General features: G+C 32.2%; 1 protein-coding gene across 3 annotated transcripts in view; it reads left to right on the forward strand.

The window, feature by feature from the left end:
* Window positions 1–18,620, forward strand: part of ESR1 (estrogen receptor 1) — a 532,517-nt gene that overhangs the window by 280,049 nt on the left and 233,848 nt on the right. For all 3 annotated transcript variants that reach the window (XM_051997959.1, XM_051997958.1, XM_051997957.1), the window contains one exon: window positions 8,171–8,506. In XM_051997959.1, coding sequence (XP_051853919.1) covers window positions 8,171–8,506 — 336 coding nt within the window. The remainder of the gene's footprint in view (window positions 1–8,170; window positions 8,507–18,620) is intronic.

Below are 18,620 nucleotides of genomic sequence, written 5' to 3' on the forward strand. Positions count from 1 at the left end.
GCATTTTGTTTTTTGGCACTTCTAAAATACCCTGGCCATGTTGGTCCTGTACCATTTATAAAAGACCAATTTAGACCCAAGAATGGATTTTAAATGGTATTGAGTCCAACTCCTTCATTTAATATATGAAAAAGCTAATGAAACAAAGAGATTAAGAGAATTGTCTAGAGTCACAGTAAGTGTCTAAAATAGAATTCAAACTCAGATCTTTCCCAGTATTACCTAGCTGCCATTATAGCTGTTGAATTTGGGTAAACAAAGACTGAGTGGTCTTTCAAGAGCACCAATGTGTTTGTTTTCAATGTTCATATTTTAATTTTGGAATGAAATTTTATTTTTCATCCATTTGGTTTGGATGGATGTTTTAATAGTTTTAGCTTGGGCAACTTAATGTTGGCACATGTAATAGATTTTGTTGGGCTGCCAGGTCATCTTCTATCTTGGAGAATTCCTGGCTCACTATCTTCACACTAATAACCTCTTTTCATTGCCATTTAGAGAGATTTCTGGAGTTTAGGATTTTTTAAGCTGTGGACTGGAAGTTGTTATAGGCTAGGTGTTTGGAGGAAATAATAAAAATCAATTCAGAAGGACATAGACATTATTTAGCACTCCAAACTTTCATAAAATTTTTTTTTAAAAAAAAAACCCTTTTACATTTCTTTGTCTTTTGAATTAAAGTGAGCAATGTGGCCTTACTGAAAAATAGGAGGGGAAGTTATCATGTTTTATATATTTGATTTAAATATTTGACATATTTGATACTATTTCAAAGTAGTCTTAAGATAGTTGTGAGATTAACCTTAGCTATAAGATTTCACTGGTGGCATACAATGTTAAGCAAAAGAAAAGATCATTTAAAAAGTCATTAAAAAGTCAGACCCCAAATTAAAGTGGAATAATAAATTGAATTCCTTCATTAAGAAACATTGTTAGCTCTCTAGCTTTTGTTGAGATACAAATACCAAGCTAAGGAATTCAAAGAATGAAAAATGAGCAGTTAATGACAACTTTGTATAATTAGAAATAGGCTTTCAAAATTGCTCACTTGACCTAGGAGGTTCTTGGAACAAATCTCTCACTTAATAACGTTATGGGCAGGACTGTACTTTAAAGTAGTTTATCTTTTCTGATTTTCTATTTTCCCATCTTCTATCTCCCTTTCCCCTTTCAGCCTCTCCACTTCATATCTCACCTATCTACTCTTGCACTGGCAAATACTTTTAGGGTGCTCCTGGCCTTCCAGTATCTTTTGGTGGAAGCATCTTCTTCTTGTGAAGCCTTTCATTTGAAATCTTTTTTCCTTCTTAGGAGAGATCCATAACCTTGGACAAATGAGGGCAAGTGCAACAGTGTAGTAATTGTGGAACTTTTTCATAATGTTATTGAAACATTTTTCTTTATTATCCTCATTCATTTTGAGTGCTATCAATTTTAAATTAGATGACAACAAATCTTGTTTGTATGCTATTAAAATTGTGCACAATGTTTGCAAACATACTAAGTACTACATGTTATACAGACAATTTTGATTGTCATATCTAATTGTTTTTGAGTAATTCAAACTAAATGTTTATCATTCTCATTTTTGCTGCCTGGCATATTGATCGTTTGGCTATTTTACTAGTGTGGATTTTTTTTTTGGCTATTCAGAAATAGTCCTTAAAGTTTCTTTGTTAAAGAGAAGATAATACATTTAAAAAAATTATCTGTGAATTTCAATGTTCTATGCTATTCCTATTTTCCACAATCCACAATAATGGAGAATTAACTATAAATTAGGCCCAGTCTATATTGTGCATAATTCTGCAGTGATAATAAAAATAGTTCATATTTGTAGAACACAAATTTTTTTTTAGGCAATTGGGGTCAAGTAACTAGCTTTAGGTCACATAGCTAGGAAGTATTAAGTGTTTGAGGGCAGATTTGAACTCAAATCCTCCTGACTCCCAGGGCTGAAGCTCTATCCAACACTTTTAAATTTGAAAAGTGCTTAATTCAAAACAACTTCCCCATTAAACTGTGAGAACCTTGAGTCAGGGACTATCTTTCACCTTTTTTTTTGGTAGCCCCAGTGTTTAATACAGTACCTGGAGCATTGTAGACGCTTAATAAAAGCTTTTGGACTGACTAATTGACACCATGATAAGGTATAAAGTACAAACAGTTTACAAATTAGGAAAGTGATTCTGAGAAGTTCAATGATTTGCTTATGATTCATGCAACTAATAACTTTTTGAAGTGGAATTTGAACCCAGATATTTTGCTTCTAATTCTAGCACTCAAGCCACTAAATTATGTTGCTTCTGTAGACTTCATTTTAAGCCAGATCGATTTACAAATGGAGTTTAGAATTCCATGTTTGCCCATTCAATCCCCATTAAAATTAGGATAATTTTAGAATTTTTGTGCCATATTGTTATTTGTATATTCTTAGTGCAGATATGTATACTTCCTAGAGTAGTATCATAGGATTCCATCACATGTGTATGGCATCATAGAATCTTAGAAATGGAAGGAATCTTAAGGAATATCTAATCCAAATCCAATTTAAAGAATTTATTCCTTGCCCATTAAATAGCCATCTATTTCTTCATGAAATCCTCTAGTGATGGGGTGGGGATGGGCTCCCCAAACTGCTTTTTCCATTAAGATAGCAGCAGTAGCAGCAGCAGCAGCAACAACAACAACAATAACAGATCTAATTTGTAGGAAGTTCTCCCTTATTCGGAGTATAAACATTTATTTCACTTTAATTTTTTACATTTAGTATTACATCTGTCTTATGGGTCCAAGTAGAATAAGTCTCATCTCTTTTCCACACAATAGCCCATAAAATACTGCAAGATAGCACTTATGTATCTTTTCCCACATGAGAAAATTCATACAACCTTTTCCCCCTAAACCTAAGCATTTGTGTAGTTCCTTCAATTTTTGTTCTTATGACATAATTTTGCATCCCCTCACCAGCTATACATTTTTCACATGATATACCTTATGCCATCTCTTATTCAAAAAGCATAGGTCATCATCAGACATGTATTATAGCCTGTTTATATCCATAATTTACCTTTTTGTTGGTTTCTGGCTCATCTGCATTTTTTATTTTTTAAAGATTGTGGTGTTCCAACAAACTTACTCATATAATATCATTGAGAAGATATTTGGGATAAAAGATGTAATGTATCAAGGAACAGCTTGAGATCATTAGAAGCACTCTGAATTTTTCTCAATGTAATCTAGTCTACTTTGTACTTCTTATGCAATTCTGTTCCCAGCTCAATGTCCATCTGTAATGGCTCAATAGACTGGCTATCCATTTGTATACTATTTGTGTTTTTTAAACTTATCTGTTTTTCTCCCTGAGTGAATTGTTAGATCATTTATTTAGAATAATTATGGATGTCATTGGAAGAACTTATACTTTGCTGCATGAACCAAGCACAATGCCATCTACAAATTACCATCTAAATACTATGGTACCTTATAATCTATATGAAATCTCTACTGCATTTAGACATTCTCCATAAGAAGAGCAAATTCCTTTGGCAAACATTAATCTTTGTTTTATGACTTGCTGTTGCAGATGGGTTATTGGTTAGAGTTATCTGTACCATTGTGTTTATCATGTTTTTCTGTTTTAGAATTTTTCAAATGATATCTTTTTTTTTTTGATATGACTCTTAATTTCAGAATATATCCCTGCCCATCCTATTTCAGTAAGTCATTCTTCTCTTGTAAAAAAATAAAGAAAAAAACCCAACATCAATGAAATCTTAAAGTATATGAAATATTCTACTCATATACTCCCGCATGTCTCCTAAGTAGGAAAAGAGATAAATTTTCTTGACTTTTATTCAGTGTTAATTGTGCTCATTATGATTATGTAGTTTTCAGTTTTTTCACCTTTTCCTTTATCACCATCACCACCACTACCACCATCATCTTTTTTCTTCTTTGGTAACTCACTTGTTATAATAATTATGTGTATTGTGTTCTTGATTCTTTTTACTTCTTTCTATCAATTTTTGTTTTAATATATATTTCAATAAATTATATCCACTACCTTTACAGCACAGTTACAACATATTAGTAAACCAATATATAATAATTTGATTGTCATTCTTTCAATTGATAGATATCCACTTTATTTCTACTTCCTTGATTTTTTAAAGTACTGGTATATAAATATTTCAGGGTATTCAACACCTTAAGGATCCCTAGGGTATCTTTAAGCAAGAGTTTCTCTGGATCAAAGGGTATAGACATTTTAACACTTTAAAAAAAAAAACAAAAGCAAAACATAAAATTGCTTTCCAGAACCATATGAAAGATCCATCAATCTGTTTACTGTATTTGTCTTTTCATCATTCCACTTTACTATTTCTAACTTTTATTATCTTTGCCAATTTGCTGGATATGAGGTGAAAGTTAAGAATTGTTTAAATTTGTATTTTTTTTCATTGCCAATGATTTACAAATTTGCTTGTTTTTCTTCTCAAACTACATTTCAACTTTTAGAAAGCTGATGAGATAGAAATAAACTGAGTTTTAATATTGATTGATTCTACTCATCATTTTTATTTTTGTATCTGGTAAGAATTTTATAAATATTAGACTGCCTGCTTTTCTACTTCCCAGCTAACTTCAATTCACTTTGGTTTAGAAATTACCATGTGAATCATACTTCCATTAGACTTATAAGGGAGGTGAGTCAATTCCAGGGTTTCACAGTACTCTCAAAAACCATCATTCATATGAATAACTACACTAATTTCAAATACTTCCAAGGAACAAGAGATCATAGCCTATCTTTATAAGTATGCTAACATTTGACAATCATCAGTATCAGTCCTTGGATTTAATCTAAATCTCTTATTCTTTACTTGAAATCAATTAACTTTTCCTTTCACTTTAGTGAAGCCAATGACATTCCTCAGCCTTCTCTTCTATAATTGAATCACTTCTTCATTCCTCATAGGCCCTATTTTCTTCATTTTAATTACCTTACTCTTTGCAGTTGTAGACTCTAGGCCTAAATAATATTTCAGAAAGAAGCCTAATAACACTGAGAAAATAATTCATCCCCATCAACTGAAGTGAAATTGTAATTGAATCTTATCTTCTACTATAAGATCCAAGCATGTAATTATGAATTGTTCTTAAAAATATCAGTTTTCAATACCCTTTAAAGAACTTTTGTTCTGAAGCCTTATCATATTCTTACACTGTCTACTGCTCTTGTCCAAGATATTTGACAGTGAAGTAATTTAACTTCAAATATCAAAATAATCGACTAACAAAAAATCATTTCTTAATTTCCCCTTTCTGTTTCTCTGTCTCTTTCTCTGTATTGGATATAAGATAAAGGTTGCAGGAAGGAGGTATAATAATGAATAATTATAATTGCTAACGTTAAATTTTTATTTATATTTATTTATATAATTTCATTTGAACCTCATGACAACCCTCTAAGGTAAGTGTTATCATTATCTCCATTTAACAATGAGGAAATTGAGAATGAAAGAAGTTAAATGACTTGCCCAGGGTGATATAACGAGTAAACTCCGAGGGCAGGATTTGAAGATCTTCCAGATTCCAAGTCTAATACCCTATGTCCTGCATTACTTAACTGTACTAATAACTTAGGGAAACTGTATTTATATAAATGATGAGGCTTTTGCTAAATAATGAAAAAATTAAGGATTCCAGGAGGCAGAGATGAGGAGAGATTATGGCCAGGCAGAGGAATCAGCCAGTGTGTCAAGATATAGATAGTTAATAGAATGTTATATATGAAGAATTGCAAAAATGTCATTTTGGTTGGACTGCACTGTGTTTGGAGGGAAGTAAAGTATAATCAGACAAGAAAAGCTGAGTTTTAAGGAACTTTAAATGTCAAATAGAGGAGTTGAAATTTGTTTCTACTGGCAATAAGGAGCAACAGATATTTGCTGAGTAGAGGAGTGATTTAGGAAATTTACTCAAATAGCTCTTTGGAAAGTGGATGAGAGTAGGGAAAGATTTGAGAAAGGAAGATTAGGAGATTGCTGTGATGGTTCAGATGAAGGGATGAAAGCTGGCTTGGTTTTGACACAAATACTATTATCAGTCTTCTCAATTTATTTTTACAACTAAAAGTTTCTCCAAGGACGTCAACTTTCTACATTATGTGATGGCCAAAGTTTAAAACTACAAATTGAAGATTATCTTGTTAGTTTGAATATTAAGTAGAGGTTTTACTGATTATAATCTTATAGAAGTATAAATATTAAGTCATAATAATAACAATAATAAAAACAATAGTAATAATAATAGCTAGCATGTCTTTAGCGCTTTAAGGTTTGCAAAGTAGTGGGACATATAGGACCTCATTTGATTCTTATAACAACTCTGGGGTGGTGGTACTGTTATTATCTGCATTTTATGGATGAGGAAATTGACAATAATGATCCTCAAATGACTAGCCTAAGGTCATCCTGAGGCAGGATTGTAACCCAGTTCTGTCTCTAAATTCAGTACTTTGTATTCTTTGACACCTCTCAACTACCTAATTGAAAGAGATTAAGTTGTCTTCTCATCCACACTCTTCATTTTCCAGATGAAGAATCTGAGCAGAGTGATTTGCTCAAGGTCTCACAAGTAGTAAACATCAGAGAAAGGAGAGAAAACCAGGTCCTCTAACTATAAAATCTGTGTTCTTTCTAGAAAATGTACAGAGAGTTGTTATAGCACAGTAGAGACCTTGCTGGATCAGGATCAAGTACGATTCACTTTCAAATCTTACCTTTGGCACTGACTATGAACAAGTTATTTTACTGTGCCTCAATTTTCTCACTTGTAAAATGTAGGTAACACTGCCTATAGTGCCTACCTCTCAGGCTAGTTGTGAGGCTTAAATGATGGCATGCGTATATACACACACATATTTCATCACCATTTAGATGCTAATTATGATTGGAAACGAAATGAGAGAATATGTACTAGATAACATGCTAGACTTGGAGTCAGAAAGACCCTAATTTCAATTCCCAATGAGTCATTCAACCTTTCTGTCCTTAGGTCCCAGCTGTAAAATGGAGAACAGTAATCTAATCTAATATTCCCCAAAGAAAACATTTTTCTAGGTTCCTTGACATTTTGAAGAAAGAGTCTGACCAATTCCATATCTTTATTCTGGGTTTGGTGTCTTTTATTCTCATACCATTTTTGCTTCCAAGTTTTAGTGCAGTTTTAAGTTTCAATATTTTAAAGGTTTTTAGGACTCCCTTATTCTCTACTGAGAGAGACATCCTTATACCAAAGAATAAGAAAGAAAAAAAAAGTTTTAACATTAACACGTTATGTCTGACAGTATATTCAGTAAAGCCATATTTTCTGAACAGTAAATTTCCTTGTGTGTTCTCTTGAATTAAAAAAAATTGGTTGCAATAACTTTTTTCACTAATGTAAACATTCTTGTTAGCCAAGCTTTAATAAAACTTGCAATTTGGCTAGATATGGTGAAGTTAAAGACTTTTAGTGGCCATAAGAATTTTTATTTTTCATTTGTTTAATTGCAAACCTACTCTTTGTTTAGTAGTGCTGCCTTTTGTGGACTAATATAATTAAACAAGGCAGTTTGAAAGAAATGGAATATGTCCCCATAATTTTGTTAGCAAGAACCACTGAGTATATGTTTAGCCAAAAAATAATAATAAACTGGAAATTTTTATGATGGGGGAAAAAGAAAAACATTTGTGAAAAGCAAGAGCTCGGCAAAATTCTGGAACCTGAATGATAGCTATTCTTTCAGCAGAGAAAACATCCCAAATGATGAATTGTCAGTTTTGTGGTAATGAAAACTTGATCAAACCTCCTGTGTCTTATAAGTTAGCTGTCACCTTAGATAAATTATTGTAATCAGTTGTCTCTATCAAGTAGTTAGTTTGAAAGTATGGAGGATTGAATGCTTTTGTCCAATAACAAGGTTATCTCTATTTTAAAAATATTGATATTCTGTAATTTAGTCAATTCCTAATAATTGGTTATTAGTCATTTAATATTTTTATTATTTTTCTAGTGTTCATAACAGAAAATAATTGAAAAGAAATTTAAAATATGGTGATTTCAATGTAAAAGTGTAAAGTTAAAGCAGAAGCAACTAACTAGTTTCTTTTTGCAACCTTAGGAATCCGGAAGGATCGCCGAGGTGGGCGCATGTTGAAGCATAAACGCCAAAGAGATGATCAGGATGGGAGAAATGAAGCAGGTCCCTCCACTGACATGAGAGCATCTACTCTTTGGCCAAGCCCTCTCTTGATAAAACATACCAAGAAGAACAGTCCCGCCTTGTCCCTGACAGCTGAACAAATGGTCAGTGCCTTGCTGGAAGCTGAGCCGCCAATACTCTATTCTGAATATGATCCGAACAGACCTTTCAGTGAAGCTTCAATGATGAGTTTATTGACCAACCTGGCAGACAGGGAGCTTGTTCACATGATCAACTGGGCAAAGAGGGTGCCAGGTAAGGATGCTGAGTCTGAGCTTTTGTGGTCACAATATAAAACTATTTGCAATTTGTTGGGAGAATCAATGAAAACAACTCTTCATCTACTTAATTTTCAGATAACTTCTAAAATAATCAATATTAATTGATAGATAATTTTCCTAAAGTTTCAGATTAAAGTGTCAGAAATCCCTTGAAAATTAGGCAGAGATTTTAAAGTGCTGTTGAAAAAATAAAATTCTTACAAATTCGTTGTACAATAATAAATTAGGATAATGATAAACATTAAAAAAAAGATGTACTTTGAAACCTTTCATGTTCAAGGTTATCAAAACAATTCAATTATTATTAAATGCCTCTGCTAAAAAAACTCCTCATGTTGCTGGTCAGTAGATTAAGTTATTAATAGGAGATTATAAATCAAGATTTACTTACTGAATTTTTTTTCCTAGTGCTGACTAAGGTTGTGGTGGATCGTTGTATGTAGGACAAATAAAAAGCAGGATCTTTGTTGTTGAAGGAGTTTCCAGGAAGACATTAAAAAAAAAAGGTCTAGATTGTACTCTTTGGTCCTATAGTTTTGTCAAAATCGTTGTGCTGATCTTAAGAAACAAACTTAATTATAATTTTTTGTGCCACCCCTTTTCCCACCTTTATATCTACATTCATGATCTAATGCAAATTAAGACAAAATGATATGAAACTTTTGCTTTCTAAGGTTACATAGCAAATCCCTGGTGGGATTGAATAGAGATGCTGTATTTTTTTGCTTCTTTTTATTAGATACGTTTTTTTTAAAGGAATTTTTATGTAGTAGAAATTTATAACTATTTGTAGTTCTATACTTGACCTAAAGTCACATTTTTTCCTTGAAATATAATTCTACTATTTTTGGAAAATAGCATATATATTATTCATAACTTGACAAGTAAAGACATTTGTCCTTAGAATATGAAGACAATGTGGTTATGATCCACATCCAATAGATCATATACTTAGAGGTTTCTTTTATTATATTTTAATTATTGAATTTGTACTGATTTATCCAGACACTTTCCATTAGTTCCTCTTGTCTTACTTCCCTACTTTCAAATTGGTATCAATATGACCAGCAGAATTCATTTATCAGATGAGCAGGATTAAGTGTAGTCTGTAGCTATTGAATAGAAAAAGTCTAACAAGCTCATTTCAGAATCAAATTCATGAATTTGTTCTGATTAGCATCATGCTCTAATTAGTTGAACTAGTAAATATAGAAGAATATTTATATAAGGGAAACACAATTAGCAAATATCTGAATGATGGTCTTATTTACATTTTTGGTATTAAATGCTAACTTTTTGTTTGAGCTTCAAAGTCCTTGTTTGTTAGCTATGTGTATCACTGATTAATAAAGTGTTTAAAATTCACCAAATATGTTTGAATTTCACATATCTTTTTTGGCTGTAAGCAAGCTTCAGCCAATATGTTTTCACACTGACAAAGAATAAGGTCTTAGGCTAGATGTGTAGTTTTTTACATTACTTCTATGAATAACGCTCCCTTTTATTAATTGGCTAATTGCTTTCTCCTGTGGCAGACATCATTTTGGAACATTCAATTGTCCCTCCTCCATCATATCCAATCAGTCGTCATATCTTATTATTTATGCCTTTGAAACATTTCTCATATATTACAACTTCTCTGACACTGCCCCTTTGCACAGGGTTTGTCACATTGTACCTAGACTTTTGCAATAGCCTGAAAAATTTTCTTTTTGTCTTAAGCCCCTTTCCATTTTGATCAATTTTCTACTCATCTGTGAAATCGATCTTTCTGATACAATGATATGGCCATAACATTGCTTTATTAAATAAATCCCAATGGCTCCCTATTGCCTCCAGGATCAAGTATAAAATCCTCTGTTTGCCTTTTAAAACCCTTCAAAACTTGGCCCTTTCCTACCTTCCCAATCTTCTTATTCTTCACCACATCCTTGTTGCTCCTTGAGCACACTATTCCATCTCCTGACTCAGTATTTTCACTGGCTATCCCCCTCTTACTGGAATTCTCTCTGTCCTCATCTTAGCTTTTTGTTTTTCCTACCTTTCTTTAAGCTTCAGCTAAAGAACCACCTTTTACAAGAAGCCTTTCCTAATCTTAGTGCCTTCCCTCTGATGCTATCCTCAATTTATTCTGTATATATCTTGTTTGTAATCTTGTATTTTGTCTCTTTCATGTGAACTGTCTGCAATCAGGGACTGGGATTTTGATTTTTTTATTCCTTTATTTGTGTCTCTATTGCCTAGAGCAATGCTTGGCAAACTGTAGGCATTGTATAAATGCTAGTTGATTGACAAAAGCTAATGGATTTTAGAGTATTTATAAATAGAAATCATTACCTCAACAACACTATGATGTTTAGCACAAAATATTGAGGAAAGTCTTTTGAATTAAAGAACTTCAAATTATATAATAGAATTATAGCTTTTGAAATATTCTTGAGAAGTCATCACTAACTAATCCAAACCTCACTTCTAGTTGTAGATCCATTTAAACTTTCCCATAAATAATATACTTGTGTGTAATTCTTGAAATTCTTACAGTACCACTTGAAAGCATTAGTCAAAGAGACTGGTTCTCACATGTTTAATACAGCTGAGGACAGAGTGAAAATTGAAGATCTTTTGGTTTTTAGCTTTACACTCTACACTCAGTGTCTTTTCTTTCTTTTTTTTTTTTTACATTCCCAATAATTTATATATAGAAAGAAGTAAACAGAGCAAGCTTGCTTCTCTCACTAGCATACACATCTTTTTAAAATTTTTTTAATTTTATGTCAACAACCAGTTGTAAAGACATGAAGGGAGGTAATTTTAGAAGTATCTTTCTTAGATAGCTGCCATATCTCTGCAAAAGGGATTTAGATTATTCAGATTCTGGCTCCTATGATAGGCCTCCTAGGAGTGGGTACTTTATTTTGTTTCTCTGCACATCTTGTGATCTCTGTCATCCCATGGATATAATAGACTAGACAAAAGAAACATAAGATGTAATGATTGATTTTGTTTCCCTTTATTTAGAAAGCTCCTGCTTTCCTCAATTTGAAAGATAAAAAAAGTTAATGTTAATATTACTGACTGTTCCATTTCCTCCATGTGTAAACTTAAAGACATTGTCCTTTGATCCATTAATATATTTCCCCTCTATCTAGGGAATTCTGGATTAATTTAGAATGTTCAATACAATAATTTCTCTTATAATTTTCAATTAATCAGTATCATCAGATTTTCTTGATAGAAAAAAGGAAAACTTGAAAGGCATCTAAAAGAGCAAATTAAATCTTAGCTCATTGATAATCATAGATGAGTCATATATAGACATTACAGCGCAGAAATAGAAAATGTATTAAATGGAGTTGAAAAACATCATATTCTTTCTTAGCTGTTTTACCCACAACTACACAAGTTTATACTGTTGGAATATCTCGGGTCTTAGGTCTATGACCTGATTACCATTTTTGAAAGGGTCAAACAATTCTTTATATCTTAGACTAAAATATATCTTGTTACGTGAATTTTAAAACAAACAGACACAAATGAAGTGTATTTTTATGAAAATCCATGCCCACAGCTGTTAAAAATCAGAAGTATGCTTGTCTGACCATGCAGAAAATAAAAATAGCTATGGACCTTTAAAAAGGAAAAGAAATGAAGCTTTCTGAGGCAGGAAAAATATTTAAAGTTGGTTTACAAGTTTTTGAGAAAGATTTACAAAGGCAAAATTCTGAAAACATCTTTTTTCCAGAATGCTATTTGTTTCTATTTAAAATAACAGCTCCATCCCATTCCAGTATAATAAAATTATAATTTTCTGTGCTAATAAAAGGGACTATTGGCTCAAATAATCAAATAATAGATAATACTCCAATCTAGCAGTAAGATAAACTTGGGGAGTCTATGTCTTCGAGTGTGGTGGGATGTATAGCTCTTAACTGGACAAATGATAGTGAAATCATACAGGAACATATAGATAATTCTCAACAAGTATGTTTCAAGCACATGCTTGAAATGAATAATCCCATGATTAATAAACTTCCCTATTAATTCTAGAATCAAAAACAAACTCCTGTCCTTGGCATTTAAGGATTTTCAAAATCTGGCTTCAACCCACCTTTCAAATGTTATTACATATTATTCCTCTTTACTCTATTGTTGGTTCAAAAATGTTAGCCTTCTTTGACATTTCACTTGAGGTTTTTTGCCTTCTATCTCTGTGACTTTGTACAAGCTACCTCTGATACATAGAATACTTCTTGCTTTTGCCTTTTAGATTCCTTATTTTTTTTCAAAAATCATTCCAAATGGTGCACCTTACAAGAGGCCTTTCTTGACCAGCCTCTTTTTCTTCGAGTTCCTCCCTTTCAATATTATTTTATATTTATTTTATACATCTGTATGGGTACATGTACATATAGAAAATTCTTGAAGGAGAATCAGGAAGTTTTTTGAAGATAGAAACTAATTTTTGACTTTGTAACCCTGTTGCTTAATATATAGTACTTGAAAAGTTTTGATAAATTTCTTGGTTGATTAATGGGAAAAATATATTGCATGCCTATTTTAGAAGACTTATTCTATTAAAATCAGAAGACTGATATATTCCTGAATGATTTTGCTGTTATCTTGATCTCTTGAATGTTTAGAAGAGGCAAATTTGATTTTAATATGCATTTTAATGAGTCAGGATGCCTATGTGGATTTGAATCTTTGCTATCATGAGCAGTGTTTCTAAGTCTTGCATTTTAGAGGGATATGAAGAAAGGCAGTTGGAGGATGTTTTTAAAATCAAAAGAGGATTTTGGGGGGGGGTCAACCAGTACAAACTTAGCTAATAATTTACTCCTTAATAGTTTTCTTTTCTGAAAATAATACACTAGGCTACTTGCTTTGAAGTTTTTAGATCATTCACAATGTGTAGAACTTTAACAGTTTCATGAAACTAGAAGGTAAATATTTTGTACAAACTTCTTTTAAGTACCAAAAGTATTTTCTTCAGGCTGTTTTCTCTAGTTGACCTTCCAAACTTAGCTGCTTAAGAACACTTTGTGAAAGGTTATGAAACCCATCATTCCATGGGTCTTCTTCCTGACCCTGAAACCAGAAATGAAAAATGAAATATTATTTACTTGAAAGCTTGTCTTTGTTTTTATTATCTTTAGTTTTCTTTATAAATTATGAAGCATATAGAATGGCTTCTACTGCGTAGTAACATATAGTGTTTATTTGTCACAATTTTTTGGCAAATTGTAAAAATTAAAAGAAAGATCATGGCATTTGATATACTATAAATATGATCAAGTTAATTGGATATCATTGGGGTACAGCCTCACACACCAAATGAATGCTAGTTTTAATGTGGCCAAAGAACTATTGAGTCTTATAAGGCTTATCTTTCCTCCTGTTCTATAGTTTCAGATAGCTCTAATATGTTGGTCATTGGCCTTGAACAATTCTTCTACACCAGGGATTCTTAACCAAGGAGCTTTACACATATATATGTTTCATATATATATGTTTTATATATAATACAGAGGTACACACATATATATATGTAAGCATACATATATACATATGTTTCTCTCTATCCATATGTATATATGTAGGGGGAAGAAGAGAAAGAGAGATAGAAAGAGATAGAGGAGGAGGAGGAGGAGGAAAAAGAGAGAGATAGAGATAGAGACAGATAGAGATAATTTTTATATTACTGGTTTCCTTTATAATCCTAGGCATTTAAAATATTATTCTAAGAAGTGATTCATAGGCTTAACTCAAAGGAATAGGTGAATTCTTGAAGAGTTAAAACACTTTAATATGATATAGTTATATAAAGTATTACTTCTGCATTACTGAGTTCCTTCCATTGTCTCTCTTTCCTTTATTTCTTCAGGCACAAATACTCAACTTAAGTTTTGTCTTCTATTTTCAAATTCTAGAAGAACATCATTGCTTGACATTGCTTGATATTGACAATATCAATATATTTAAAATATCTCCACTCCCCTAAAGCAGCCTCTTCAGTTAAATTTGCATATGCTGTCAATACCTTCATGTTTTTGTTTTGTTTTTTTTTTTTTGTTCCCCTTTGAATACTGGAGTTTTGAATACTGAAGTCAGACTCTTAGCCTTTCCCTCCTAGATTTATTTGTTTATTTAGACTTTTTTTTGGCTAGGTGAAAGAGGCCATTCTTTGCCTCAATTACTGTTTAGCCTTAATCACTGACTGAAGGAATGTGACTGCAGTCAAACTGAGACCTGTTGAAGATATTAGCTTAAAAAGGCTAAGGTTTCCCATTGCGTCTAGAGTCATCTTTACTCATCCTGATCTGTAACTCACCACTGGACCTTTTTCCTTGGTTCTATGGATTTGATTTAGCACGGTTAATTTTATGTAATATTCTTATTATATAGTATTAACTTGCCATTGGACCATCCTTTTCTATTCCTAATAACATTTATTTTGCTTCCACATAATAGAAACATGTTAGGTAGAATTTGTATGTTTTGTATAGCACTTGGTCATCAGAAAAGTCTCTAGCAATAGATATTCCTTGTGTTAGACAACATGTATATTTTAAAAGTTATATAAATGAAAAAATTGTAAAATAGATAAAATATTCCTATTTAAAGAAATCTGTGACAAATGGTTCTTAAATAAGAATTTGGTTAAAATGAATAATTTGTACTTTCATTCTTTTTAAAAATATTTAAATTTTCTTCCATTATATTGACTTAGTATGATTTATTCAAGCAATAGGAAATCTCAACAGAATTTCTTCTTATTAAGACTATTCTACCTCAGCGATCTAGAATTAGCTGGCTCAAACTTAGATTTCTATTCTGTCCTAGGATATTATGCTATTTGTATAAGTAGTGGAAGAGTTAACATTTTTATGGGGTGAGGTGCAAAGAGAAGAAATCACTAAAAGTTAATGAGATCAAAGAAAGAGAAGCATTGGGAGCATTTAGGAATGGTGAGCTCTTGGTGAGAACTTTATTATTTGAAAAATAAAAAGGAAATACTATGACTTAAATTGAATTAGAAAATAGGGAAAAATCTGCCCTCCTTTCTTTCCCTGCTCGGAGCATACGCCATATAATTGATGATGGATAGATAGATAAAGATAGAACTGATATATTCTTGTAGAAAAACTATAAAATAATTAAAATTTAGTTTATACCAGGACTGTGGTAGGTTACCTTTTTCTCTCAAGGACAGGAGGATTTGAACCAAAGAACTCCATTAGTTAATTAAATGGGTTCATGTGATAGGATCAGCTTCAGATCGTCCTTAATCCCTCTATAAAAATTGTTCCGTATTTGTCATTGCTGTCAAAAGCTCTTGAAGGACAATTCATGACACTGACACAATTGCCAAAATTCCATTTTTCACATATCTTTCTAGGCAATGTGAAAATGTAGCAACTACTATTTCAAATGAGCATCACATGCTGCATCTGGTTAATTCTTGAAGAAAAAACAATGGAAAAGAACATTATAGCATAGCTCATAGGATTTAGCATTGAAAAGGACTTTATAAATACAGACTCCTCTTTTTATATCTGAGGCAATTGAGGTCTAGAAAGAGGAAGAGTCTTTGCAAAGATCAAAGCAGCTGTTACCAAGGTGATACAATTAGGGTTCTGCCCTACAGTATTACATTTAGAGGGTATCAGCAGCTCTTGTAGTGTTCAACATAGAAACAGGAAAGCTTCGTACATGGTTAGCAAGCATAATCAGTTAAAACATAAAACTTTTAGATACTGGCATTGGTATGAATCTTGGGTCTCCATGGCAGATCATGTTCTGAAATAGCTGTTACCATACTATTGTGTGGTCGTCCCCTTTAGCTAAAGGTACAATACCTTCTGTTCAGAGTTCTTGGTGCTTGCCTGAAATGCATCATTTTCTGGTTATGGCTATGCCCAATATATTCCAATGGGAATATTATTTCCTTCTCCCAAATCAAATGTTTTGTTTGAGTAGAATCAAGAATGTGGTTATTACTTTAAGGCCATTCATGGCTGGAAAGAAAAGGTATAGTAGGTAGCTATACCACTGTGCCTAATAGAAGAAATGGCATAGATGAGACACAAAGATAAAACTTCACTATGATTTTATAATAGTCTCATGAAGGAATTGTAGTCTTAGGTTTACAGTTAGGGTGTTTTTTTTTTTTTTTAAATCTCACCTGTGTTCACAGCCCACTGCCTAGTGTTCTGTTCCTAGGCTTCAGGATGAGAGACTGAATTAAGTATTTCTGGTTAGGAACCCTTGATTCCAGGGAATCCAAATGTTTCAGTTCTGTTGCCTAGGTTACTAAGCTCTTCCCTGCAGTTTGGTGAACTTTTAATGGGGGCTTCTCTTTGGAACTATCTTTCCTTATGAGCAACCTGTTTGACATGCTAAAATTCAAAAAAGGCATTTAAAAATACTTGAGGCAAATAATGCCTGATTGAATCAGGACAAATGAAATTCATTGTGATCTAATTTTAAAAAAGGAGGGGGGGATGTTCTTTCATATAAGAATATATTACTTTCCCAGATATCTAGCAGAGTGCCCAGGTAGGATTCAGTGAGCACTCAAAAAATGTTGCTGATGATGACTGATGAAAATCAATTTTTTTCCTATAACAATGTAAAACTGAAATGGCTAATGATGATATTTAGAATTATCTCTGAGAGTTGAAATTTTGCTGTTTGACAATGTGTGTGCATGTGCATGTGTTTTTGTGACACACACACACACAAAAAAAAGAGAGAGAGAGAGAGAGAGAGAGAGAGAGAGAGAGAGAGAGAGAGAGGGAGAAAGCGAAAGCAGAGAGAGAGAAGAGAGAGAGAGACAGAGACAGAGAGACCTAGTGAAATTCTGCAATGCTAATATTTAAATTATTTGAGGTTTACTTTAGTGATTTACATTTAAAAATTGTATCATTAACATTGCATCATTTTGAAAATAATGTAAACTTAGAGGTATAGAATGATAACAGTTTTCAAAAATCGTCTATTTATCAAGTTCCTTCACTGATTCTTTTCTTGGAGAAGGAAGTAATAGAGGGGTGATATGAATGGAATAATTGGTGTCACTTTTCCCAGAAAAACAGATAAGATAAAATGTCTATAGACTTGTAGAAGTAGAATATTATTCTCAGGAAGAGGAATAACAAATATTTGATAATCTGTTAAGTGCAACGAATGTATTTACAAATAATATGAAAAATGATGGCCTATATCATCTCCAAAAGGAATTAAAACTATGTGAGTTACATGAACTTAAAATTCATTTCTTGGTTGAAATGCTTGCTTCAAATTTTTTCTGGGTTTTTGAAATGCATGTTTTTAATCTAGGAGGTAAGTGCTATGAATTCTAATATGTCCCTACCATGAGATCTTGAGCTACCGATAGGAAATTTTCTGAAGCATGCACTCCACATGTTGGGTCTTTTTTTTTTTTTTTTTTCTTGTACCAGGTAAGGCAGAAAGTGAGAGACAATCATATAGTATTTTTCTCAGATGCTGATTCCAGACTTTTTAAATATATTTTCAGAGGCATGACATGAAATATAGACCAAGTACTACAAAGAAAGCCCTCCAATTAGTGATCTTGAGTTTAATTCTGAGTTTGTGTACTAGAAAACTCTATTAAAAATTAGTAAAAATGGTTTCAAATTAAAAATTAAGATATGTGTAGTTCAAATAATTTTTAATCAAATTGGCTTTTAGCAATGATAGCTTAATGGTTAAGCATGAGTGTCCTGGCAAAGAAATTAGCCACTTCTGTTTCAGACCTTTAATTTTCTTGCCTACTAAATAACAGGTCATTTCTTCAGATTCTATAATAGCCAATACATATTGTATATTGGAAATGGTTATTATATTCTCAGACAACTAACTTTGAATGTAGAATATATGTGGCTACTTTAATAAGTGATTTGAATGTTTATAGATGTGGTTTGAAAAGTTATACTAATAAGTAATGGATAGAAAAAAAGTAGTTAAGATACAAGAAAGAAACATGAGTTATTATTCGAGGACCAATTTAAATAGATGAAAAATGGCACAATACTTTGAAAGAACAGTAAGCCATAGTCTAT

Source organism: Antechinus flavipes, chromosome 4 (genome assembly GCF_016432865.1).
Source record: "Antechinus flavipes isolate AdamAnt ecotype Samford, QLD, Australia chromosome 4, AdamAnt_v2, whole genome shotgun sequence".
In the NCBI taxonomy this organism is placed as follows: Eukaryota; Metazoa; Chordata; class Mammalia; order Dasyuromorphia; family Dasyuridae; genus Antechinus; species Antechinus flavipes.